Source organism: Salvelinus namaycush, unplaced genomic scaffold, assembly GCF_016432855.1.
Source record: "Salvelinus namaycush isolate Seneca unplaced genomic scaffold, SaNama_1.0 Scaffold12, whole genome shotgun sequence".
Classification (NCBI taxonomy): domain Eukaryota; kingdom Metazoa; phylum Chordata; class Actinopteri; order Salmoniformes; family Salmonidae; genus Salvelinus; species Salvelinus namaycush.
The window spans coordinates 191223-213722 of record NW_024057897.1 but is presented as its reverse complement, the minus strand read 5'-3'; the positions used below and the strand labels follow the sequence as shown (position 1 = coordinate 213722).

The 22500-nt window shown below is 45.1% G+C and overlaps 1 protein-coding gene across 1 annotated transcript in view; it reads right to left on the bottom strand.

Annotated features, from left to right (window-relative positions):
• Nucleotides 1-20398, bottom strand: part of LOC120036060 (rho guanine nucleotide exchange factor 17-like) — a 123065-nt gene extending 102667 nt beyond the window's left edge. Inside the window, exons 1-3 of the mRNA XM_038982520.1 lie at nt 19977-20398; nt 19107-19775; nt 1048-5215 (exon numbers count right to left, since the gene is read on the bottom strand). Coding sequence (XP_038838448.1) covers nt 1048-5215; nt 19107-19775; nt 19977-20398 — 5259 coding nt within the window. The remainder of the gene's footprint in view (nt 1-1047; nt 5216-19106; nt 19776-19976) is intronic.
• Between the last annotated feature and the right edge of the window lie 2102 nt (nt 20399-22500).

The following is a 22500-nucleotide window of genomic DNA, read 5'->3' as shown; positions in this document are numbered from 1 at the left end:
CTAATGTGCCCAGTCCTATTAGCAGCAGGCGCTAGTCCAGAAGCTAATATGCCCAGTCCTATTAGCAGCAGGCGCTAGTCCAGAAGCTAATGTGCCCAGTCCTATTAGCAGCAGGCGCTAGTCCAGAAGCTAATGTGCCAAGTCCTATTAGCAGCAGGCGCTAGTCCAGAAGCTAATGTGCCCAGTCCTATTAGCAGCAGGCGCTAGTCCAGAAGCTAATGTGACCAGTCCTATTAGCAGCAGGCGCTAGTCCAGAAGCTAATGTGCCCAGTCCTATTAGCAGCAGGCGCTAGTCCAGAAGCGAATGTGACCAGTCCTATTAGCAGCAGGCGCTAGTCCAGAAGCTAATGTGCCCAGTCCTATTAGCAGCAGGCGCTAGTCCAGAAGCTAATGTGACCAGTCCAATGCTTGTTTAACATCTGTTCTAACAATGTTTGTGTAAGTTGGTTTGATGTTTCTGCTAACAAATACACTCTAAAAATAACCATCAGAGAGTACGGTTATGGCATTAGAGGCCTGTTTTTTTGCGTGTGCGTGTGTGTGCGTGTGTGTGTTTTTTGTGTGTGTGTGTGTTTTTTGTGTGTGTGTGTGTTTTTTGTGTGTGTGTGTGGAATAGCACTAAAGACGCAGTGAACAGAAAAAAAAAAATTGTGAGCGGAGCTAGATTCTCTACCCCAGAGCCATATTCAGAGCAGTTTCTCTCCCCAAGAGCTTTTGAGATATGGAGCTCCATATTTGCTCCAAAAACTCCATCGCTGTAACATTCTACTGAGTACACACACACTCACACACGCAAGCGCAAACACTCACAGAATCATGCTTTGTAAGGTGATTCATAAAAGGGCCCCCCCTCCTTCAACACATCATTAGCAGCCTAGTATGAATAGTAAATACACGTCAGAACGCATAACTCCATCTAGCTGTGTTGATTTCCCAGAGGATTTTATCCATGACAACAGCAAACAGCCTCCTCTCCTGCAACATGAAAACACTACTTTTGACCACTTAGACACACACACACACACACACGTTGGCAATGTTACTCACCACTCTGGGTTTGGCTCTCTGTGGGGCTGGTGTGGTCAGCTCTACACTGCTCTTCCTCTGCAGTCTGGGTTCTCTGGCACCAGTGGGAGTAGCAGGGCTGGAGTTGGACCCGTCTGAAACAGGCACACCAGACCCAGGCCCAGACGGCTCCCCCTCGCCCCCAGGAGCATTCAGAGCCAGAATATACCGCTTGGTCACATCCTCCAGGGAGGGGGCCTCCTCACCAGTGGGCTTACCCAGGATGGAGGGTTCAGAGGCGGGTAGCAGGGCAGGCGGGTCCGCCTGTGCACGCTGGGGCTGTGGAGGTGGGGAGATGGGGATGAAGGTGGCAGGTTCGCTGGCATGGCGGACGTGCTTGGACCTGGCTTTGGATTTGGGGGGGGGTGGGGGCAGTGGGGGGTTGAGCTCAGTCTGGTCTTGATCCTGGCTCTCCTCTGGACCGTGGTCTTCTGGACCTGGTTCCGAGTGGTCCAGCTCCTCTGATGCTGTTTGCGCGACTCGGTTGGGGCGTTTCCTGGAGGCCCGCCGGCCCATTCTGGGAGATAGAACCTCCGCAAGTTTGGGGTCAAAGTTCAATATCTGCCCTCCTCCCCCTCCATCTGTGTCATCAGCATAGAGACAGGAGTGCAGCTCCCTTTCTGATTGGGAGCGGAGTTTGCCACCTTCATTGTTGACAAGGCGACTACGTAATGGACGTCCACGTTCGTCTCCGAGCTCCCACAGCTCGTCTCTCTGCTCACTCAGGATTGGCTCACTGCTGGAGGGCGGGATCTGACCAAGCTGATCCAGCTCACTGATTGGTTCGTTGGGGTGATGGTGACTTTTGAACCCTAATTCGTCAAGCAGGTGGCCATCACCACGGCGACTGGGGTCCGAGAAGGACTTCTTCTTCGTGGCTTTCCCGTTGTTTTTGTCATCCGTCATCAATCTGTCCATTGCTCCTGGCTCTGCAACAATGCTCCGGATCACATTGCTGTAGTCGTCACGGAGACTATCGTCACGGAGACTACCGTCACTGCACACCGATAGGTCGCTGGTCACGCTGCCCGTGCACTCTGATAGATCAGCTGCAGAGGACGACTCTGGGACACTTCCACCTCCTACTCCTCCTGCCCCCTTGGAGGAGAGAGAGAGCGACCCCAGCAGGTTACTATCCACAGAGAAACTGTTATTCCCTTCTTCTGACACAGAGTGGCACCGGTGAGGCATGGGGTCGCTTAGCGAACGGTAAACAGTAGGATCCCCGTTCGACTCCCCGTTGCTGCCGTTACTGGAGTCAGAGCCTGTGTTCCCTGCTGAGGAGAATTTACGGCGGCGGCGGATAGCGCTCGGAGTGGGAGGAGCCTCAAGTCCTGGGGCTGAGGCACTGTGGGATACATTAGTCCTCCCACTAGTACTGTTGTTGTTGACGCTGCTCATCTCTGTTACTATATCAATGCTCTCAGTCTCAGTCCCAAGAGCAGGAACAGAGACAGGGTTCTCTCGTTTCTCTCTCACTCCTGCGTGTAACCCTGATCCCTCTCGCATTCCCTCGTTTAACTCTGGCCATTTCTCCTCATGCAGAGCAGACTGCTTCCAGATGGTCAGGGGTTGACCCAGCACATCTCTGGCCAAAGATGATCCTAAACTTGACCCCACAAATAACCTCTCAGGGTCACCAGGTCCAGTCTCTGGTTCTGTGACTATGCCCTCGTCTGTGAGGCTTGACTCGTGACCCGATAGCTCATCAACAGATCGGTCATAAAACACGTTCTCCTCAGAATCTCCCTTCTGTAGGCACTTCTCTTTTTCTCTGGTTTCACATTCCCCCTCCCTCTTCTCTTGTTCCCCTGAAACGGCAACCTCAGTCTCTCTAGCTCTCCCCTCCCTCTTCTCTTGTTCCCCTGAAATGGAGGCTGCCCCAATGTCAACCTCAGCCTCTCTAGCTCTCCCCTCCCTCTTCTCTTGTTCCCCTGAAATGGAGGCTGCCCCAATGTCAACCTCAGTCTCTCTAGCTCTCCCCTCCCTCTCTTTTATCTCCTGCTCCTCCACTTGTTTCCTTTTGAAACCCTCCTCCTCAGTGGAATCTGTCGCTAGCACATCATCCTCGTTATCATCATCCTTGCGAGCGATCATCTGGCAGATATCTCTGATCACCTGTCTGGCCTCCTGTACACACCTGTCCTGCAGCGGAGTGGGCATCACTTCCTCATCCCCATAACCCCCTGCTCCACCTGCTCTGCAGTCCCCTCCGTCACTCTCCACCTCTCTGGCAGGCACCGCCCCCCTCCCTCCATCACGCTCTCCGTCTAAATCCAGACGTTGCTCAGAAGAGCTTCTTTTGGCCGAGGACTCGGCTGGATGTTGCCTCCCTACTGGTTTATCAGAGTAAGTGAAGGATTTGGCGCGTCGAAGAGTTGCAGTGAGGTCCTTTAATGAAGGGCGGAGTCCTGGGTGGAGACCTCTTGACCCCATCCTGTACACCGCAGATGACCCCTCAGTAACCCCTGACCTGTCCGTCTTCCGAACTCTGAGCTCTGATAGGTCACTTTTCAGGAAGCTGAGGAGGGACATTGTTTCCGAAGTGATATCCGGGTTTGACATTGACATCCTGTTCCTGTCCTTATCCCCGACTACGCCACCACTTATCAACCGCCGGAACACTGTAGTCTCCTCCCTAGTAACCCCTCGAGTGTCCCCTGTGGCTGGAGATGGTGGATTGACAGGGGGAAGAAGGTGGGGGCAGACTCTCGCAGGGGCGCGGGATAAGTTATCCCCATGTCCGAAGCTGGGGGAGCGGTACATGGTGAAGTTACCGTGGTAGGTCTTACTGAGCATGGAGGAGGATGCACCAACCACACTGCCTGGGGTGGTAGTAGTAGTAGTGTTAGCCATTCTGTTAGCATAGCTAGCTTGGTCCTCTTCTTTCAGTGTCTCTGTGCTACAGTATCTACTGCTGGTCTGCGAGCTGCCGGGACTCGAAATAAACGATGAGATGTTGACCTTTGACACCCGTGATACCCCTGTGAGGGGCGTGGTCAAGGGAGATGATGTCCCCGGGCCGCCTGAGGTGTATTGGCGTCTGTAGCTCTCCTGCGCTACCATCTGGTTAGGAGTGTAATTGCGTCCCCTTTGCGCTGCACCGTTTCTAGAGCCTTCGGGTTCTCTGAGCCGGTTCCGAGAGCTACCAGTCTGTTCTGTAGTGGCGGCGGTGTTCTGTTGGTGTCTCTCCAGGTGTTCCATCGTACCTGTCTGCTCGTCGTCGCTGTCGTCTGATTCACCATTGTCTCGTCCCGTTGCTATGGCAACTTCACTGTTCTTCTTCTTCTTCCTCAGTGAACGGCGTCTCATGGTGTCTCGGCTAGGTCCTAGTGACGCAGGGCTGTCCTCTTCACTGCCTGAAGACCTTCCGAGGACCTTCCCACCCCACCAACCATTCTTACCGCGGGAGAGGTAACTTCCGCTGACACCTAACGAGGGAGCACTCCTTCCTCCTGCTCGGTGGTGGTACTCCTCTTCTTCGTCTCCTGAGCTGAACCTCCAGCGGGCTGTGATGGCTGCCCTGGCTGAAGCTCTATCAGAGGAGGGGGCCACCGGTCTGGAGGAGCTATGTGAGGAATGTAAACTATCCATGGGCTGCCCGGCCCCCTGGCTCTGCTGCTGCTCTACAGAGGGGCAGACACAGGAGGAGGAGAGGCCCCTGGAGCTGCTCCGAGGTGGGGAGGTGGGGGCAGCAGCTAGGACAGAGGGTGGAGGGTCAGAGTTCAGACTAGATGTCCGGGTCTCAGGCCCCTCTCCTCCACTGCTGGGGCTGTGGGCTCTGTGCGTGTTTGATGGCTGCGCCACCCTAAGGAACCTACCACTTCTACTAATACTAGTGCTGGCTGGCTCAATCTCTGCCTCGTCTGAGTAGTGCTGGTCAGGGTGAAAGGCTGAGTCCATGCCCTGGTATCTCCTCTCTCTGCCCAGGGACGCAGCCCTGCTGCAGTGTCTGTCTGACAGTGAGAGGCTAGTGGCTTCAGGGGTTGGGCTGTTGAGAGACTGCCTGTCGCTTCTGTCTGATACAGAGTTCTCTTTGGAGCTGGTGAAGTGCTGGAGGTGGTCAGCAGATTTTAAATCCTCTGCATCAGAGGTGGACCGGTGCTTCTTTCTGTGCCTGTCCCCAAAAAGCTCTCTGATCTTGGTGACACTGGGCCAGTTGGTTAAATCAACGTGAACAGGAGGATCTCCATGGTGAGTTGGGAAATAGCTCCTGTATGACTTGCAGGCAGGCGCACCACTGACAAAAACATAATCCTCAGCGTTCAAAGTTTTACTGCAGTTATTGTTATCAGAGATAGACGGATCAATTTGGGAATAATCTCTTTTACCAGTCCCAGCGCTGCTGCCTTGAGCAGATTTGCGAGTATAAATCAATTGTTGATTTCTATCCGAATCCGACCCAGAGACAGAGTCTGTGCCTGAATAAAACGTCTGTTGCTGAAGTTTAGTGTCAATCGGGAACTCTGTTAAAACCGTATCAGTAACTTGTAAATATCCACTGTCCTCGTGGAATAACTCCCGAGACGGGGATCTCTCTCCCCTTCTGCTTTTAAATCGGGGTAAAGTTGTGCTCTTCCCGGCCACGTTACTGCCATGGCTCAGGGCTCCGTGAGTCCGAGCCGAAGTAGTGCTACTGAACTTTTCAGTGAGTTGGCGAATAGAGGGAGAAATGGAGGAGAGAGGAGTGGAAGAGGCTTTCTTTAGCTCTGCGGTGTCGAGGCTGGCAGCGGAGATTTTGGAAACTTTCCTTGACACACTAACATTACGCATAGCCGAGGGCTGTGCTTTCTCTGCCGCAGCCGTAGATGGAGGGGGAAGGGCGCTGCTACTACCCTCCAAATCCTTTGATTTGTTCTGTTGATTTTCACAGCGACTTTTGTTTGAGCTCCAACTTTCAAACTTTTTGAAAGAGACACTGCTATACAGCTTCTCGGTCTCCGTTTCTGCCATTGTGCATGTATTTAGTTATGTTCTCTCCCTTTGTTAATTCATTGTGGTAAAGCACTTTTTCTTCCACAGTGGCTAGGCTTTCACCCCTTTTCAATGTAGCTAGTACAATGGGCTACACTTTTAACCACAATTTGCTGCCAAGTTAAGAGTCTCAAAACAAGAAGCCAGCGTTTACACTAAAACGACAATGAATTACACTACAACGACAGTGAATTAAACAACGTGAGAGAGAACTCTCCTGCATTCTGACCTTACATGTCTTCTCGAATCGCATCCATGCACGAAGAAAAAGTGCTAAAGTTTCCCCAAACTTTTCTCCTTCAACTTGTTCAACTCTGCAGCTTTTCCATAGATTCCCCCATATTCCAGACTCTTTCCCGTCGTTTTAGTCACGCGGTTTGCCCTAAACTCATAATTCACTAGAATCTCGAACTGTTGCTGTATTCCTTATTTTGACAGAATGTAGTTTTCTGTGACTTATGTTTTTACATGCAAATGCCTGAGAACGAGATAGACCAGGCGTGGGCGGGACTAGTCGGGGTATAAGTGCTGTCATAGCCCCTCGGGAATGGGCATAAAAAGCATTTCCTTTTCGATGGGAGAACACAGATATAGAGGACAGAAATATATAATTATAGCTCAGGGCCGTGTAAACCATTGGCGCGCTGAGAAATGTTACTTTTCACAAAGTTAAACAAGAACATGTAACAGTGTTTCCATTGCCAGTGTATTTAATGAAGCTACTATTAGTGCTGTCTCACACGGGGCTGTGTTTGTGAATTATGTGTCAACGTTAATTAAAGCATTTTCTCTCATGCAAAATGACTCTTGTGGTTTTTCCCATGACTGTCTGGTTATGTAGCGCTTTGTTCCAGCACGGATATTATCACACTGACCTCTGGGCGACAGAATGCTGACGGCAGCGCCATCTTACGGGCAATATATAAAAGGGCTTTATTGTTTTTGCTCAAAGGGTCGAGGCTATTGGAGAATTTCAATTGCATACTCCTTGCCTGGGCCGGTCCGCTCATGAGGCAGGATTAGGCAGCCGTATATGGTGGCAGATTGACGAGGGCGGCATTTTCTGAGATAAAATGACTAAAACGCACCTCCAACAACACATGAAACCTAACATAATTCTGCCCAAAAACAATGACACTTTCTCTCAACCGGTGGGATATGGGCTGTTTAGGTGAGCGCTGATGCCGCCCTGTGATAAGCAATGCCAACTTTGTTTAAGGCAGGGACACAAAATATAGATATTTTCCATTCTCAGTGCGCCTCTCCAGGGTGCTGTTGGAGATACGCATCGCTGCGGCGCTCACCAACATTCCATCAAAAAAAAATGATCTGACATAAATCGTGGCTCCCGAGTGGCGCAGCGGTCTAAGGCACTGCACCTCAGTGCTAGAGGCGTCACTACAGACCCTTGTTCGATTCCCTGCTGTATCACAACCAGCTGTGATTGGGAATCCCATAGGGCGGCGCACAATTGGCCCAGCATCGTTAGGGTTTGGCCGGGGTAGGCCGTCATTGTAAATACGAATTTGTTCTTTAACTGACTTGCCCAGTTAAAAAGCGAAAATAAAATACTTCTGCATTTCCCGCTGTGTAAACACATTGCAAATAGGCTCAGAAAATTCAGAACTTAAATAGCCAAATGAATCAGGACTAATAAAGCCAATGCAACGGTCTTTTTTACAAACGGTGGGCCTACAAAATGAATGGGCATTCATAAAATTAAATTTCAGGAGACACTGTAGGCTATACCTCAGTATGCAGTATGCCGGACTGGATGTGTTTTTTTGGTGCAGTCCTGCTTTGATTTCCACGTCTACTGACGTTGATTTTTGGTCCGGTGCAGACCAAATCTGAACCAGTCATAGACGTCTATGTATGGTTCAGATTTTGTCCAGTCTGGACCAGCCTTGATTTGTCCCAAACATAGACATCTATAAATGACGTCTTTTCAACTTTCTTTCAGAACCCGAAAATGTACCTGATTTCAACGTCAGAAAAATATGTATTTTCAACTTTAATTCAAAACCTAAATTGAGCCTAACTTCAACGTGTAATTTTGCTTACTGGGACTGTTCTAGTCGGGTGGCAAGTTCAGAGGGGAAGGACCTCTGCCCTTCTCATCCAATGGGTTTTGAGGAGGTGGTGAGGAGAGAGGAGGAATTTTGTAGATGATGGGCAGTGTATGCAGAACATTTTCTGGTAATATATTGCATTTATACCAGAATAAATACATTTATTGACAACTGACAATAGGCAGAGGTCCTTTCCCTCTGAACTTCTCCTCCAATGGGTTTTGAGAAGGAGGCAAGGAGAAAGGAAGGCAACTGCTCGGCCACCGACCGCAAGGCACTACAGAGGGTAGTGCGTACGGCCCAGTACATCACTAGTGCCAAGCTTCCTGCCATCCAGGACTTCTACACCAGGAGGTGTCAAAAATTGTCAAAGACTCCAGACTGTTCTCTCTGCTACCGCACGGCAAGCGGTACCGGAGCACCAAGTCTAGGACCAAAAGGCTCCTTAACAGCTTCTACTCCCAAGCCATAAGACTCCTGAACAGCTAATCAAAAGGCTACCCAGACTATTTGCATTGCCCCCCCACCCCCTCTTTTACACCGCTGCTACTCTCTGTTGTTATCATCTATGCATAGCCACTTTAATAACTCTACCTACATGTACATATTACCTCAATTACCTCGACTAACCGGTGCCCCTGTACATTGACTCTGTACCGGTACCCCCCCTGTATATAGTCTTGCTATTGTTATTTTACTGCTGCTCTTTAATTACTTGTTACTTTTATTTCTTATTCTTATTCATATTTTTTTTAACTGCATTGTTGGTTAGGGGCTCGTAAGTAAGCATTTCACTGTAAGGTCTACTACACATGTTGTATTCGGCGCATGTGACTAATAACATTTGATTTGATTTGAATAGCAAGTTTATTACAGTGTCAACAGTCTCCTTAATTGGAGAGAAGGTAGGCACAGGTAACTATGGACATGCATGAGTATGTATTAAACAGTACAACCTAGAAATGCATTTATACACAAGTAATGAATTAAAACTAATTTATAACCAAAATATAATTAAGTTCTCTCCATGTTATAAAAATAAGTTTAACTGTAAAAAATGATATAGTGACACAGAAACGTATCCGCTGCAACTAGAGCGGCTGGTGGCTACAGTGCCCGCCTTAATTATTGGGACAGTGGAGCATTTAGAAATGAATGGTAAATAATGTAGTGTCATTTTGGAGTCACTTTTATTGTAAATAAGAATATAATATCTTTCTAAACACTTCTACATTAAATCAGGTACATTTTTGGTTCTGAACGAATACATTATTTACCATTAATTCATATTGGGCACAAAATAATCTGAATCACAACAAAAACAAACAGAAAATGCATCCAACAAGTTTGTAGAGTCACAAGCTTGATGTAATCATTGCGTACTAGGTATATGGGACCAAATACTAAACGTTAGGACTACTTTCATCCACATTTAAGTGCATTTGTCCCAATACTTTTGGTTCTCTAAAATGGGAACTATGTACAAAAAGTGCTGTAATTTCTAAACGGTTCACCCGATATGGATTAAAATAACCTCAAATTAAAAGCTGTCAGTCTTCACTCTAACCTCCTAGTCATTGTATAATTTCAAAGTGCTGGAGAACAGAGCCAAAACAACAACAGCAACATTGCCAGTGTCCCAATACTTCTGGATCTCACTGTATTTTGGCTCCTATCAGACATGTGCACACATATTAACCTTCATGTTATCACTTCATTAAGGACCTTAAGCTAAGGCAGAGGTTAAACATACACAAACACACACACACACTCAGGCGCACACAATCACACACACACACAGGCACACACACAGGCACACACACAGGCACACACACACACACACACACACACACACACACACACACACACACACACACACACACACACACACACACACACACACCACATTCCCGGCAGATTTGGGAACAGAAACATCAGATGTCACACACATTTGACCAAAACAAGCCAATAATTAGTGTTATTGAGCAATCCAATCGTCTGCAGCTGATACACATTGGGACAACAGCAGATCTGTAAATCCAGGCCGATAGGTTTGGTGTGAGGAACTAGTCCTGTGATATTCTCTTGGAGACTTATGTATTTACAAGGACGTGGTTTGGGGGGGGGGGGGGGGGGGGGGAACAAACAAACCAAAAAAATACAACTATACCTTATTTTGTAATGGCAAAATAATAATATTCACATCACAGCCAAAACATCACAGCCAAAACATCACAGCCAAAACACCACAGCCAAAACACCACAGCCAAAACACCACAGCCAAAACATCACAGCCAAAACACCACAGCCAAAACCCCACAGCCAAAACACCACAGCCAAAGCACCACAGTCAAAACACCACAGCCAAAACACCACAGCCAAAACAGACACAAGTCAATTTACAGTTTTTCTCGATTGCTTAAACACAAAAACTGGTTCCTGTAGCACAAAAACCCATAACCTTAGGTCATTCCCAAAAACACACATTTCCCATAACCGTAAACACTATTCATCTGTTTCCACACGTTTCCATATTCAAAACTCTTTCTGCAAAACCTTCACAAAAGTGGCCAAATAAATCATTCATTGCACTATATATTCATTCAGCAAACACATGCTCTCAATATAGTTAACTCAAGTCATCACAACCTAAACTCAAAGAGCACACCTTTCTCCACGTGCAAACACTAAGCCTCAAAACTGTTAACACACCAATCAGAATTGCAGGATCAATAAATAGGGCCTAGAGGCATGTCCATGTGCTTGGATCCTAACAATGCCGAAGTTGCAAGACAACAGAGAGGACGAGGACAACAACAAAGACAAGTAATCTCAGGTGAAACCCGTGCCACCCTAGTTCATCATGTGCTCATACATGGGAGGTCTATGAGAGAAGCTGGACAGCTGGTGCAACCCAACCAAAGCCGTTACACGGTTGCATCCATTGTCCGTACTTTCAGAAGGGAAAACAGGTCATTTGTCTTGTTTCTGTGATACATGTAATGTTGTAGTGGATGACCATAGGTCAGTAATGGTCAAAATCCATTTCTGCAGAACTGAGAGGGGGCCATCTATTGGAGGTAGGCGGAGACTTCTCACAGCTGAGCAGGAGACTGCCCTGGTGAATATAGTGATTGCCAATAATGCCATCTGTTTGATGGCAGCTGTACCTTGTGCCTTTTGAAAGGAATTCAAACAGAGTTAAGGAGCAATGATTCCAATATGTTCAGGTAATTGCTGTACTGTATATAGTACTGTACTGTATCGTCACTGTATATAGTGTGTTTTCTCCTTCAAGTATCATATGGCAATACTGTGTCTGTGGGAAACGTGGGAAAAAGTATACGTTGCCATAGCAACATCCTCTGCTCTCGCTTGGTGAGAGAGCCTCCTAAATTGATAATGCAGTTTGTTTAGGTGATTTTTAAAACTAGCTAGCTATTTTGCATGCTGATATTGATTTGGCTATTGTGTGTAGTTACGTTTTACAGATAGCCAGCCCAGAAAGAGCGCATCGCATTGTGGGTTTTGTAACGTTAGTTAACTTGAGCTGCAACAGATTTCCACAACGATTTTCAAACGTTGCTACCAACCTTGTTATAATGACAAAATGAAACGTGTTCACAAATATTGTTTTAACATATTTGTGTTATTTAACACTGTTAATAATAGGAATTAGTGGTTTGGGGTGGATTATCCCGCTAATGGATAATTTGCTACTATGCTGTGTTGTCATGTGTTGCTGCTATGCTATTGTAATGAAACAGCAGGGAGCAGGTCTCGAACCCTAGACCTTCTAGCCCGAAGTCCAGCGCGCTATCGACTGTGCCCCAAAAGCACGCTCGGGCGGCTGAGTCGATTTCCGCGCTTTGCCTTTTGATAGGCTTGTAAATAGGAATTTGTTCATAACTGACTTGCCTAGTTAAATAAAGGTTAAATACAAATAAATAAGGCCAAGGGATATGTAGGTAATACACGCCACCTAGTGGCTCATATAGAAAACAACTAGCAGTGTGCTTGGACATACAGGATACATTACATACCTTAAGGGAACTCTGAGACGGGAGCCGTATGGTTAGTGAAGAAAGTCCCATTGCAAATGTACGGTCCCTTACCTGACGTCTTATTACGTCGCAGAAAATCGCGGACGGCGTCGGGCCGTGGGCGGCGGAGAGCTCTTTCAGGAAGTCACTCAAAAAAACGTTTCGGAATTTCGGTTTCCGTTTTATAAAAATGACAAATTTTTGACTTTTTTCTGCATTCTCGAAAATTCCCACAAGAGGGAAAATAAATCATATTGCAGGCGCACGAACACGTGGCAAACGAGCGCGGCCTTTTCTCCTAAACTGAAAATATTTCGAAGACGAAACTCGGCGAGCGTAGGTTAGGAGTAATGGGCAGTTGGCCCCGAACGAGATGGCGTCGAGACCTCGGCGCTTTTTGAGTTATGGCCATTTTTCTGGGATTAAAGGGTTAAAACGCAAGTAGGGTGCTAATTTGACCGCTTCATGTCAAAGTACATAAGCATACGGTGTCAGGAAAAAAAGAACCAGCCATTTATCTATCGTAATTTAAGAGAAATCGTACATTGACCGTTTGGTGATGTTCACAAAGAGGATTTTTTTTTTCAAAAAAATCACAGATCCAGTTGCAGTGTGTTCAGACGTACATTTTTAAAGTGGGTCTCGAAGCTCTGCGAGAATCCTGTGATTTTATATGATTTTATGAAATAACACACACTCCTTTAACCCTCTTTAAATAAGTCCGCTCTTAACATAAAGACTTAAAACTCAATATTATATAAGAGTCTACACAGAGGAGGGTATGTGTTCACTCTCAGCTTCCTATGTCAACTGGAAGTACCTTAAATGGTGCCATAGGGTCAGGTTTGAAGGGTAATAAAGGTCAGATCTTTTCAAAACTTCACTTGTGTGATTAGACAACCCTCATGAACTGTAATATGTCATTTTTCCAAACAGATGTCAAAGAAAAGCTCTCTCACACAAACGCACAGACACAAAAAGGAAGGATGGAGTGAAAAAGTACGGTGCTTAAAGAAACACAAAGCCCACAATGGCATTAGTATTATCTCTAGGCTGTGCCGAGTTCAACGAGATGCCCCGCTTGACCGTAGCTCGCTCGATCTGAGCGCAGCGACCGTTACAAGAGAACGGACACAAATGACCTTTTGACCTCAATGCCAATTTCATTTGCTTTTGGGACACAGAGAGAGAACCGTTAAGGTTAGAAACACAATTTCACCTCAGGAGTGTTCTTAAGGTCCTCCCGATCTGTGCAAGCCTAACCCTGACCTTGTGGCATTAACCCTTCACAGTTAAAAGAAGGTGTTTACATCAAATAGTTTAAAATGAAATGTCTCCCCATTGGAATACATTGACTGCACCTCTAAATTCAACCTAAAGCCTATGTGGGTTATGATTGTCTTATGGACCTGTCTTTGATGTCAGTCCATCAGGCCACCATGAGGTCTACCTGTGTCGATTCTAAGCTTCCTGGAGCAACCGGAAGTGGTTAAATCACCCTAAAAGTGTTTGCCATACCCAACATGCAGTTTGAGAGAAATAGTGCATTCAACCCTATGTAAATCAGTCAATTTTTAACATACAGACTTAAAACTCAGGATTCTGTAACAACATACTCCAGTGATGATATGTGTTTTTTTTCAGCTTCCTGTGCCAACCGGAAGTGCCATAATTCGTGTCAAATGGGCTGTTTCAAAGGGTTAAAAATGTCAAATCTTTCCAAAACTTCATATATGTGAATAGACAACCTTCCTGAACTGTAAATCAGTCATTCATCCCATCAGATTTCAAAAAAATAAAAATACACACCCACACAGAAATGATGGAGGGACACTCTGAGGGGCTAAGAGGCAGACAGTGCCTGCAGTAGTTACTTTTGTTCCAACTTTTAAAGAACCGTCAGACCTAGAGTTCTGAAAATTTACAAACCTGTTCTAGACCTCAGGTCGATTGTGCACAGTGAATTATATGACTCTAGAAGGTTCTCGGATCGATAAAAAGCCTCGTGTATTTGCCATGTTTTCAATTCATTTGACCTCAACAAAACGGACGACCTTTAGAAAAGTCCCAGAGTCTCAAGACTAGGTGCGTTGAAACCGGCTCGGCCCATAAAGACAGACCCCAACGAGCCTGTTTGATTGCTCATTCAAGGACCCCGTAGCAAGGCAATGAAAACAGTGGATTTTCAGCACCAATTAGCGTTTTGCTCGGACACCGAATGACCTATCGAGCCGAAACTTGGGATTCGAGGTCGCCTCACATAGGGCTAAACATAATGTGAACATTGGACCCGCAGCTAGAACATAACTATGTATTATTTGTTTTATTATGGTTTAAAGAGAAAGCGCTGTGAATTTTGGGCCTGCTCTGAAATATGTTATAGTTGGCATCGAAAGGAGTTGGAAAAAGTGAGTTTGGAGTCAGATGGTATCAGTTTGGTGTCTGAAAATATCTATTTGACTGATGGACACTGACTTGCTCGTTGACTTTTGTACATTTGCAATATGTTTCAACGGGGAGGTACCATGAGGAAAAAGCGACATGATGAAATTTCACGAAACGAGCGATGGAGAGGAACCACTATCACTGCCCGGCCATCCTGAGGTCATCAGACCGTTGACTTTTGCATTTCTAAAGTATTTAAGAGAATGTACGTTACATTTGCAATATGATTCAACATCACATCATATTGCAAATGCACGTTAGATTTGCAATATGATGTGATGTTGAATCATATTGCAAATGTAACGTGCATTCTTTAAATACTTTAGAAATACAAAAGTCAACGTCCTGATGACCTCAGGATGGCCGGGCAGTGATAGTGGTTCCTCTCCATCGCTCGTTGCGTGAAATTTCATCATGTCGATTTTGGTGATGGTACCCCCGCGTTGAAACATATTGCAAATGTACAAAAGTCGACTAGCAAGTCAACTAGCAAGTGTCAACAAAAGTCAACTAGCAAGTGTCCATCAGTCAATTGGATATTTTCAGACACCAAACTGATACCATCTGACTCCAAACTCACTTTTTACAACTCCTTTAGAAGCCAACTATCACATATTTCAGAGCAGGCCCAAAATTCACAGCGCCTTCCATGAATGCACCAAAATAGCATTCTGAAATCACCACTAAAATGACATTGCCATATTCTCCAGGCCGTGCCGAGTTCAACGGGATGCCCCGCTTGACCGTAGCTCGCTCGGTCTGAGCGCAGCGACCGTTACAAGAGAACGGACACGAATGACCTTTTGACCTCAATGTCAATTTCATTTGCTTTTGGGAGACAGAGAGAGAACCGTTAAGGTTAGAAGCACAATTTCACCTCAGGAACAATCCTAAGGTCCTCCCGATCTGTGCAAGCCTAACCTTGACCTTGTGGCATTAACCCTTCACAGTTAAAAGAAGGCGTTTACATCAAACATTTTACAATGACATTTCGCCCCATAGGAATACATTGACTGCTCCCCTAAATTCAACCTGAAGCCTATGTGGGTTATGAATGTCTTATGAACCTGTCTTTGATGACAGTCCATTAGGCCACCATGAGGTCTACCTGTGTCGATTCTAAGCTTCCTGGAGCAACCGGAAGTGGTTAAAATCACCCTAAAAGTGTTTGCAATAAGCACCCTGCAATTTGAGAGAAATAGTGCATTCAGCCCTATGTAAATCAGTCAATTTTTAACATATAGACTTAAAACTCAGGATTCTCAAACAGTATACTCCAGTGAGTATATGTGTTTATTTTCAACTTCCTGTGCCAACCGGAAGTGCCATAATTGGTGTCAAATGGGCTGTTTTGAAGGGTTAAAAATGTCAAATCTTTCCAAAACTTCATATATGTGAATACACAACCCTCCTGAACTGTAAATCAGTCATTCATCCCATCAGATTTTTTAAAAAAAATACACACCCACACAGAAATGATGGAGGGACACACTGTGGGGCTAAGAGGCAGACAGTGCCTGTGGTAGTTACTTTTGTTCCCACTTTTAAAGAACCGTCAGACCTAGAGTTCTGAAACTTTGGAAACCTGTTCTAGACCTCAGGTTGATTGTGCACGGTGAGTTATGTTGCTCTAGAAGGTTCTCAGACCGATAAACAGCCTCGTGTATTTGCAGTGTTTTCAATTCATTTTCAGCTCAACGAAACTGACGACATTTAGAAAAGTCCCAGAGTCTCAAGACTAGGTGCATTGAAACCGGCTCGGCCCATAGAGACAGACCCCAACGAGCCTGTTTGATTGCTCATTCAAGGACCTCGTATCAAGGCAATGAAAAAAGTGGATTTTCAGCACCAATTAGCGTTTTGCTCGGACACCGAATGACCTATCGAGCCGAAACTTGGGATTCGAGGTCGCCTCACATAGGGCTAAACATATTGTGAGAACTGGACCCGCAGCTAGAACATAACTACGTATTATTTGTTTTATTATGGTTTAAATGGAAGGCGCTGTGAATTTTGGGCCTGCTCTGAAATATGTTATAGTTGGCTTCTAAAGGAGTTGGAAAAAGTGAGTTTAGTGTCAGATGGTATCAGTTTGGTGTCTGACAATATCCAATTGACTGATGGACACTGACTTGCTAGTTGACTTTTGTGCATTTGCAATATGTTTCAACGGGGGGGTACCATCACCAAAATCGACATGATGAAATTACCACGCAACGAGCGATGGAGAGGAACCACTAACACTGCCCGGCCATCCTGAGGTCATCAGGACGTTCAATTTTGTATTTCTAAAGTATTTAAAGAATGCACGTTACATTTGCAATATGATTCAACACATCATATTGCAAATGTAACACTGTGTGTTATGTTTGCAATATGATTCAACACATCATATTACAAATGTAACACTGTGTGTTATGTTTGCAATATGATTCAACACATCATATTGCAAATGTAACACTGTGTGTTATGTTTGCAATATGATTCAACACATCATATTGCAAATGTAACACTGTGTGTTATGTTTGCAATATGATTCAACACATCATATTGCAAATGTAACACTGTGTGTTATGTTTGCAATATGATTCAACACATCATATTACAAATGTAACACTGTGTGTTATGTTTGCAATATGATTCAACACATCATATTGCAAATGTAACAGTGTGTGTTTGCAATATGATTCAACAGTGTGTTATGTTTGCAATATGATGTGATGTTTTTCACTGTTGAATCATATGCAAATGTAACGTGCATTCTTTAAATAAACCCTATGTGGGTTATGAATGTCTTATGAACCTGTCTTCAATGACAATCCATCAAGCCACTATGAGGTCTACCTGTGTTGATTCTAAGCTTCCTGGAGCAACCGGAAGTGATAAAATCACCCTAAAAGTGTTTTACCCAACCAGCAGTTTGTGATATATAGTGCATTCAACCCTGTGTAAATCAGTCAGTTCTTAACGTATAGACTTAAAACTCAGGATTCTGTAAAAGCATACCCCGATCAGGATAGGTGTTTACTTATAGCTTCCTGTGCCAACCGGAAGTGCCTTAAAATGGGGTCATAGGTGCTGTTTCAAAGGGTTAAAAAAGTCAGATCTTTCCAAAACTTTAAGTGTGTGATTAGGCAACCCTCATGAAGTGTAAATCAGTCATTTCTCTAATCAGATGTCAAAGAAAAGCTCACACACACACACACAGACACACACAGCAAGGATGGAATGAAAAAGTATGGTGCTTAAAGACACACAGAGCCTTAAATGCTTTTAGGGGGGATCCAGACTTCCATACCCGCTCTGGGAGCACTATACTACGGGCAAAAATCAATGGGTGCTGGCCTGAGTGATTTATGGAGGTTTTCAAAAAAAGTCAAAAAATATTCTGTTTCATGTTTTGGGTTACCACGCACGATTTTCAATACAGTTTTAAATGCTTCATTTTGGCCTTTTAAAAAAAAATGTTATTTTCGACTATGAAGGGGTGATACGTTTTTTCCAAATTTTTGACATTTTTGACTTTTGACTTCCTATGAAATCACATTCCAAATGCACAAAACATATTCCTTAAGTACAAGTAAACATTTATAAAAAATTATGATAATAAATGTGACTAAAGTATTTTCATACAGTTCTTACACATGTGTAATTGACATAAAACTCGAAAGAATTTAAAAAAACGGTCCAGAAAGCACTTTTTTAAAGGGGGTGATACGTTTTTTCCAAATTTTTGACATTTTTGACTTTTGACTTTTGACTTCCTATGAAATCACATTCCAAATGCACAAAACATATACCTTAAGTTCAAATAAAATTTCAAAAAAAATTATGTTAATAAAATTTGAAAAAAGTATTTTCATATAGTTCTTACACATGTGTAATTGACATAAAACTCGAAAGAATTTCGAAAAACGGTCCAGAAAGCACTTTTTTAAGGGGGTGATAAGTTTTTGCCAAAACTTTCAAAATCTCAAAATTTTACTCTTGGGTCTTGACTTGCGTTACATAAAGCCTATGAAAAATTTAGATAGAACAAACTCGCCCACTATAGGAATTTTGGAGTGTTACACAGCTCATTTGCAATATGGCATTTGCCATCAACTTTGGATGAAACACCGCCAGAAGTAGTGTACTTGTCCATCGTGTATATGCTGCGCTCGGTGCCAATAAGTTGCCATGTTATTTTGTACAATTGGGGGGGGACTTCCCTTACATAATACTATGGCAACCAAAAGCAGTGTTATGGCTGACTACTTCATGCATTTTAGTATGCAGTCACAAGCAGACACAGTAGCAAACACACTGACTTGTTGCCATGCTGGCAGAGCAGAAGTCAATGAGGGTTCTGGATCGGTTCTAGCTACCCAGAACCCATGTATCTAGGTGTAATACAACTGTGGACTATGGTTGTTTTATATACTCCTTGGTTCCTTTGTCTCAAAGCGAGTTTACCCTTGATTAAACATGGGATCTAAATACTCTATGTGTTTTCACTTCCTCACACCTGGGTTCCCTGTCTCTGAGAGTGGTGATCTTGGTAATCAGTATTCTGGTGCTCCTGCGGAACCGTGGCTGTGTGAAGTAGAACAGTATAGGATCTAGAACACTGTTCATGCTGGCGAATGGCCTGGTGCACTTGTAGATTACTGAGAACAGGTTCCGTGTAGCACACGGAGCACCTGGTAAGGTTCGTACCAACAGGTACATGGTCTTAGTAAGGTGGAACGGCAGGAAGCTCACAGCGAACACCGTCACCACGATGACTATCATCTTCACCGCCTTGTCCCGTTTCTCCATTGAGGCTGCCATGGTAGCGCCCTGATAGGATGGCGGGCGGCAGAGGAGGCGACCCATGCGACAGTAGCACGCCACCACGCCCATAAAAGGCAACAGGAAGCCCAGGCAGGTCAGAGCCATCCCATAGGGGTAGTAGTCAGCCGAGTGCTCCGGTCGACTCAGGTCGTAACAGACGGTGCGGTTACGTTGTGTTCCTGTGGAGGCGTAGTGGAAAGTGGGGGCACAGAGGAGGGCGACCACCAGCCACACACCCCCACAGACCACCCGTGCCAGCCTGCGACCCCCCTGCTTGTGCCAGCCGGCCATAGGCTGGCAGATGCCCACATAGCGCTGGAGGCTGATACAGGTCAGGAACAGGATACTACCATGCAGGTTACTGTGGAAACAATAAATAACATCACTGATGTTATAATGACAGGGTTTTCTCTCTACAATCCACTCAAAGATCTGTCCACAGAAAGGTAACATTCAATATATGAGTTATTCCCTGTAGGACTGTAAGTATATGAGTTTGAGTATTTTAAGTAATCTATAGAACTATGCTATGAATATGTCAGTTAATGAGTAGCTATACTACCTGTAGAATTGAAAGCGGACCAGTTTGCAGGCCAGCTCTCCAAAGGGCCAGTAGTCATGACTGGCGTAGTTGTAGATGAGCAGAGGTAGTGACATCACATACAGGAAGTCAGCCGTGGCCAGATTGAGCATGTAGACGTTGCTCCGGGTCAAGTTGGGTCGTGACCTCCAGATCTTCAAGATGACTGCCCCATTCAGAGGCAGACCAATCAGGAAAACCACACTGTAGACGGCAGGAAGTAGGAAGCGTTTAAAATCCTCCTTATAAGTGCAGACTGGCCATGTGACATTGTTGTCGCCCACGGCGATGAGGTATTCCTCCGAGTGGGTTTCTGTGTAATGTCCAGAGGAGGAACCTTCTGCTGTGAACATTCCAATGAGGAAAGGTTCCGTAGAGAACACTTCTAGAGAGGATATCGACATGGCAACAGCTTCACATTCTGAAACAGAGAAGAGAGGCCAGGATGAATCGCATCAAAGTTGATAACCATGTAGTGCTGAGTGATTCATCGAAATGTTGTACTTTTTTGGTTATTAAACAACTAATTGACTGACATCGGTTCAATTACTTGATTTCCATGTATTTCTTTGTTTTTGTGTGAGACCAACGCTCTAGAGAGAAATCAAATAATTCACGAGAGAAATCAAGTCAAGAACTATGTGGGACGCTGGGCTAAAGGGAGTTGTAGTTTTCATTCTTGTTCAGTGCAGAAATGTGGTAAATAACTACAATGACCATAATCCATTGCGCCTGTTCTTTCTGGGTCGGACAGAGATGGATACGTTTTTACGCTTGCTACACACAGACCCAGGGGCATTATACACCCTGGAAATCTGGGAGAGCACAAAGTACGTGAGGATGGCTGGGGGTGGTTGGCTAGGCTCCCTGTCCGTAAATTGGAGAATTTCGCATTTTCAAACACCTGAAACACCCCTTTCCTGCAATCTAGAGCCATAATCATTATGCTTAGCTAATTCTATGTAAAATACATTTTATTTAAGCATACCTCTTGAGCTGTCTGTATCCTCCTGACTGGTGGTTATTTTGTTAAAGAAACGTAATATGTGAGAATGCTGTTCATTGACTACAGCTCAGCATTTAACACCATATAGTTACCTCAAAGCTCATCACTAAGCTAAGGACCCAGGGACTAAACACCTCCCTCTGCAACTGGATCCTGGACTTCCTGACGGGCCGCCCCCAGGTGGTGAGGGTAGGCAGCAACACATGTGCCACGCTGATCCTCAACACAGGGGTCCCTCAGGGGTGTGTGCTTATTCCCCTCCTGTACTCCCTGTTCACCCACGACTGCGTGGCCAAACACGACTCCAACATCATCATTAAGTTTGCTGACAACACAACGGTGGGACAGCCTATAGGGAGGTCAGAGACCTGGCAGTGTGGTGCCAGGACAACAACCTCTACCTCAACGCGAGCAAGACAAAGGAGCTGATTGTGGACTACAGGAAAAGGAGGGCCATACTCGCTCCCATTCTCATCGACGGGGTTGCAGTGGAGCGGGTTGAGAGCTTCAAATTCCTTGGTGTCCACATCAACAACAAACTATCATGGTCCAAACACACCAAGACAGTCTTGAGGGCACAACAATGCCTATTCCCCCTCAGGAGACTGAAAAGTTTTGGCATGGGTCCTCAGATCCTCAAAAATTTCTACAGCTGCACCATCGAGAGCATACTGACCAGTTGCATCACCACCTAGTATGGCAACTGCTCGGCACTCGACCGCAAGGTGCTACAGAGTTTAGTGCGTACGGCCCAGTATATCACTGGGGCCAAGCTTCCTGCCATCCAAGACTTTGATACCAGGCGGTGTCAGAGGAAGGCCCTAAAAATTGTCATAGACTCCAGCCACCCAAGTCATATAGACTGTTCTCTCTGCTACCGCACGGAAAGCGGTACCAGAGTACCAAGTCGGACAATTTGTATTAACCCCCTTTTTTACGCTGTTGCTACTCGCTGCTTATTATCTATGCAGAGTCACTTTACCCCTACCTACATGTACATATGACCTCAATTACCTCGACTAACCCGTACCCCCACACATTGACTCGGTACCCCCTGTGTATAGCCTCGTTATTGTTATTTTAATGTGTTATTTATTTTCAATAATAAAAAAAGAAGTATATATGTAGGCTTTTCTTGCTATGCATTGTTGGTTAAGGGCTTGTAAGTAAGCATTTTTAACGTAAGATCTCGGGCACGTGACAAATAAAAATGGATTTGATAATATGCTTCTCTGCATCTCTGCTAAAATCTGGGTAAGATTGAAAGGAATGTGAGTCTTAATCAGTACATTTAGTAAATGTTTGAATATTAGTAAATGTTTGAATATTTTTTAACTGAACAGACCTCAAAAAGCACCAATCGCTCAGCACTATTCCCCACCCCCCCTTCTACCGACTATCCTCTTCATCTCAGTCTACCAGTACTCTCCACCAGGTGAGGTAGGAGAATATGATGTTTTCATTTTAACTCACTTGGTATAACTATCTCTCATTTCTGGC